The following is a 5,290-nucleotide window of genomic DNA, read 5'->3' as shown; positions in this document are numbered from 1 at the left end:
TCCTCGGGCTCTAACAATGAAGAGTGAAGTCATGTCCCCCAATGCCTAGTATATCATTGTTAAGTTTGGAAATGTCCCTAAAAACTGACTGACAGACAAGCAAATGGAACCAGTTACATATCCCTTCCTGATAATTAAACCAAATATCGATCTGTCTAATGATAAAGGAAAATGGGCTGGTTCTTATAGTTCTAATAGTGCTTTCCTACTCTGAGCACTCAAAGCTCAGACTGGTACAGAGACACAACATGCCTCTTCCATCTAAAGTTCACATGCATACTCATTCATACTCCGGTGGATGCACCGGGGAGGAACTTGGGGTTAGTATATTGCCCAAGGATATTTTGCAAGCATACTAAAACAGACAGGGATCAAATCAACCTTCCGATAAGTAGGTGAGCTGCTCTACCTCCTGAGTGACATGCTCTACTAAAACAAATACCCGATAGTCAAATAGTCAAATATAGTGATAGCACAAGTACATATATGTAGGTTTATTCAAACAAATAGGTTATACTCAAACAAAAGACCCTGCTAGGCTATTTGTCATTAAACACATCAAAAATGTATTTGAATATTAAGGAAGATTTACATTCATTTTCCAATTCCAAAAGTACAAAATCTTTAAAGTACATTTTACAAAATATATGGTTCAGTGCTTTTATACATTTATTAATACAGCACAGCATTCAGATTATGTAAATAAATATTCATATTTATTTCGGTGTGGTGACATGTCTGCAGCCATACCCTTGAGGGTGCTGAAAAAAATTAAACAATGACGCAATGCATGCTAAAGGGATAACACACCCCTCATATAAAGTAGAGAGACCTTATAAAAGAAACAATGATACTGAAGGTGGAGATCAGTTATGGGGGGCTTCCAGGTCACATATATTTTCACAGGTGTCTCTTTGGTCTTACTTTTTTTTTCTTTTTTCTTTTTATGCTTTGTGTCTTCTTCACTTTCTTTATCTTGTAAGTTAGAAAGAAAGTTTCATCTCAATGAAATGCACAAGCCTGGCGATGTGGTACTGGGTGGGTTGTTTGAGGTCCATTACACTTCTGTCTACCCAGAGAGAACATTTACCTCAGAGCCTCAACAGCCTCACTGCACTGGGTAAGTGTCACACAAATATGACATCAGCAGAGACATGTATAAATAATAACTATTCAAAATATTCATGACAGATCTAAATTATATACAAGATAACTTCTCTATCTTAGCGTACATATGTCAAAATATTAATTACACTTCTTATTTTATATTAACATACACTCATTTTAGGGTTCATTTTGTATATCTCTGCTTGTTTTCATGTTTGCAGATCTCTTTTAGTGAACAATACTGACGTAACGTTTGCTTGTTTGTTAGCTTTGATATTGTAGGGTTCAGGAATGCAATGACTATGGCATTTGCTATTGAAGAGATCAACAAGAATTTAAATTTGCTACCTAATGTGACTCTTGGATACAGTCTTTATGACAACTGTGGTGCCCTTGTTGTTGCACTCAGCGGTGCCTTATCACTAGCCAGTGGCCAGGAGGAGCAGTTTCTGCTTCAGGAGAACTGTTCAGGGATCCCTCCAGTCCTTGGGCTTGTTGGTGATCACTACTCAACATTTTCTATTGCTATTTCCAGTGTGCTAAGTTTATACAATATACCTATTGTAAGTTTTAAGTTTCATATTTTTATGCTTGCACTGTGCGTTTCATTTAAGTGTAGTATTGATCCCCTGCGGTACATTTTGGCGGTACTTATAATAGCATTTGGACTGGCTTTTACTTGTATGATGTGTTAATATGTCTCTTGTATATTTGTAATAGGTGAGTTATTTTGCCACATGCTCCTGCCTCAGTGATCGTCAGCGTTTTCCAACTTTTTTCAGAACCATCCCAAGTGATGCTTTCCAGGTAAAACATAATTACCAAGTTAAATGAAATATACCATAGTTTCATGAAAGGACTCTGAAATTATTTCTAATGACTTTGATGTATTTAATGAATAAGATAAATTATAGAGGTTGCATTAATTGGTTTCAGATGTATATTTATAATTTTTTTTTAAATAATACACTCATCTCATATCCACTTAGGTGCGTGCTATGATTCAGATTCTAAAACACTTTGGCTGGACTTGGATAGGTCTTCTAGTCAGTGATGATGATTACGGACTCCATGTTGCCCAATCCTTCCAATCTGACCTGGCTAAATCTGGTGACGGTTGTCTGGCCTACTTAGAGATTTTGCCCTGGGACAGTGACCCAAGTGAACTGAAGAGGATTGTACATTTGATAAAGACATCAACAGCTCGTGTGGTCATAGTGTTTGCACATGAGATACACTTGATTCAACTAATGGAAGAGGTTGGAAATAAAAAAAATGTTCACACAGATAATTTTTATTGCAGCATTGTAACTTATTTGACTAGACAAAAATTACTGCCATTGAAGGTAAAATAGGTATTCTAATAATTAGATTAAACTGATAACATTAAAAAGCAGAAACATCACAATGAAACTTAATCAGCTTTATGTTATCAAAATGCCCCAAATGTACAAGAAAAATAAACATTGTTTATTTAACTAACTTCATATCAATAACTTGATAACTTAATAGCTATAGTGAGAACCTACATAAATTTTGTATTCTACATTTATTATCATAGGTAGCGAAGCAGAATGTGATAGGTCGCCAATGGATTGCAAGTGAAACATGGACAACAGCGTCAGTGCTCCAAACAGCCCACCTCACTCCGTACCTGCGTGGCACATTGGGCATTGCCATCCGCAGAGGCGAATTACCAGGGCTGAGGGAATTCCTGTTAAAAATACACCCAGACCAAAGTGACAATGGAAGATACAACAATAATTTGGTAATAATTCTGAAATAAATATAATTTGAAAGTATATCTAAAATGAATGAGAATGAGACATGAAATAAATAAATATTTTCTATTATCTCTCAATACTTTTATTCCATTACAGGTAAATCAGTTTTGGGAATTCACATTTCAGTGCAGATTTGCACCAGCTCCTGCAGGGTGGCTGGAAGCTGGAGGAGTGCTATGCACTGGGCAGGAGCATATTGAAAATGTGGACACTGAGTTTTTTGATCTTTCTAATCTCAGGCCTGACTACAATGTGTACAAGGCCGTGTATTCTCTCGCATATGCTCTTAATGACATGTTGCATTGCAAGCCAGGAACAGGACCCTTCAGAGGGCACAGCTGTGCTACTTTGCAAACAATGGAGCCATGGCAGGTATGGTATCAATTTATACATTTTTTTTTGAAAAGCTACTGTGTCACTGAAGTTTTTGTTATTGAAAAGGGTCCATTATTCTATAAGGGCACTGATATGTGTGCAATGAATTTCCATTATTTTCTGTCCAAATTAAAAGAAATGGTAGAAGTAGTATTTTTTTAAATAATTAAGAAAAATTAGATGAAACAACATTCTGAATTACAGTCTACCTTGATGCTGTTCCTTCTTTTTTTCCATTACCTTCATTAGCTCATACATTATTTACAAAATGTCAACTTCACCACTCCATTTGGTGATCAAGTATCCTTTGATGAAAACGGTGATGCATTGCCAATATATGATGTCATGAACTGGTTACACCTACCTGATGGACAAATTAAAGTTCAGAATGTTGGTGAGGTTAAAAGGTCAGGCTTTAAAAGTGAAGAACTCACCATTGATGACGACAAAATGTTCTGGAATTTTGAATCAGGAAAGGTTATTTCTACTTTTCTAAATAACTTCTTTTAAAAAAATACTGAGTGAAGTAGTGTATATTGAACCTTGTATGTAATCAGTTTGTCTTTCTCTAGCCACCCCAATCAGTGTGTAGTGAGAGCTGTCCTCCAGGCACCCGGATGGCTAGAAACAAAGGACAACCAGAGTGCTGTTTTACTTGCATTCCATGTTCAAAGGGAAAAATCAGCAAAAACAACAGTGGGTATTTGTAATTCAAGGATATTTTTATTTTAATTTTGAGAAATTATACATAGTTATATACAATTGATATCGTTGATTATATGCCTTCCCATTGTTGTCAGATTCCTTGGAGTGCACCAGTTGTCCAGAAGATTTTTGGTCAAACCCTCAGAATGACCACTGTGTTCCTAAGAAGACAGAGTTCCTCTCCTACCATGAGCCTCTGGGTATTTGTTTGACAACTGCCTCACTGTTGGGCACATTTATCTGTGGAGTTGTTTTAGGGATCTTTTTCTATCATCGACGTACACCCATGGTACGTGCAAACAATTCAGAGCTGAGCTTCTTGCTCTTAGTATCACTGAAACTATGCTTCCTGTGTTCACTGTTATTCATCGGAAGACCCAGGGTATGGACATGCCAGCTGAGGCATGCAGCATTTGGCATCAGTTTTGTGCTTTGCGTCTCATGTATCCTGGTGAAAACCATGGTTGTTCTGGCTGTGTTCAAAGCCTCCAAGCCAGGAGGGGGAACCATTCTTAAGTGGTTTGGGTCGATGCAACAGAGAGGGACAGTTCTGGCTCTTACTTGTATTCAGGCAGGAATCTGTACTGCCTGGCTTGTCTCTTCCTCTCCAGCTCCACATAAAAACATGCAATACCACAATGACAAGATAGTGTATGAGTGTGCAGTTGGGTCTACAATTGGCTTTGCAGTGTTACTGGGTTACATTGGTGTGCTGGCTGTCCTTAGCTTTTTGCTAGCATTTCTAGCCAGGAATCTTCCAGATAATTTCAATGAGGCCCGACTCATCACATTCAGCATGCTAAGTTTCTGTGCCGTGTGGGTGGCCTTTGTCCCTGCTTATGTCAACTCTCCAGGTAAATATGCAGATGCAGTGGAAGTATTTGCCATTTTGGCTTCAAGTTTTGGCCTTTTGGTGGCACTGTTTGGACCCAAATGTTACATCATCCTGTTGAGACCAGAGAGAAACACAAAGAAGGCAATCATGGGTCGGCTCACTATAAATGAATAGAATTAATATAATTTGGGTTATTTAAATTAATCACTTAATCAGTTGAATTCATTTCACATTTTGTCTCCAACAGTAATAATTTAAGGTCGCTAAAACCTTAAATCTTTTATCAAACAATAGTATGGCTAATTGATTTTTTTATGAGCATTATCATGGCAAAATGTTATCTTAGAGAAATCTTAACTTGCTGGATTGTTCACCTCACCAGATCTTTTCCCCCCTCAAGTTGAAACTTTTGGATCTCAACCAAAAGAATGCACAAGAAGTGAATTTACAAATTCTAATATTCAAAAGAGTTGCAGCTGTAAGC

General features: G+C 37.3%; 1 protein-coding gene across 1 annotated transcript; it reads left to right on the top strand.

Annotated features, from left to right (window-relative positions):
* The first annotated feature begins 1,010 nt into the window (after nucleotides 1-1,010).
* Nucleotides 1,011-4,980, top strand: LOC146373599 (extracellular calcium-sensing receptor-like). Its single transcript, XM_084951293.1, has 9 exons — nucleotides 1,011-1,120; nucleotides 1,376-1,670; nucleotides 1,828-1,914; nucleotides 2,097-2,366; nucleotides 2,669-2,875; nucleotides 2,988-3,263; nucleotides 3,516-3,743; nucleotides 3,839-3,962; nucleotides 4,067-4,980. The coding sequence occupies exons 1-9, from the start codon at nucleotides 1,011-1,013 to the stop codon at nucleotides 4,978-4,980; spliced, it is 2,511 nt and encodes an 836-aa protein (XP_084807419.1).
* Nucleotides 4,981-5,290: the final 310 nt, after the last annotated feature.

The sequence above is a fragment of the Perissodus microlepis genome, chromosome 14 (assembly GCF_051167445.1).
Source record: "Perissodus microlepis isolate ML-2025 ecotype Zambia chromosome 14, ASM5116744v1, whole genome shotgun sequence".
Classification (NCBI taxonomy): Eukaryota; Metazoa; Chordata; class Actinopteri; order Cichliformes; family Cichlidae; genus Perissodus; species Perissodus microlepis.
Note: the sequence above shows the minus strand (reverse complement) of the source record. Positions and strands in the feature narration are given on the sequence as shown.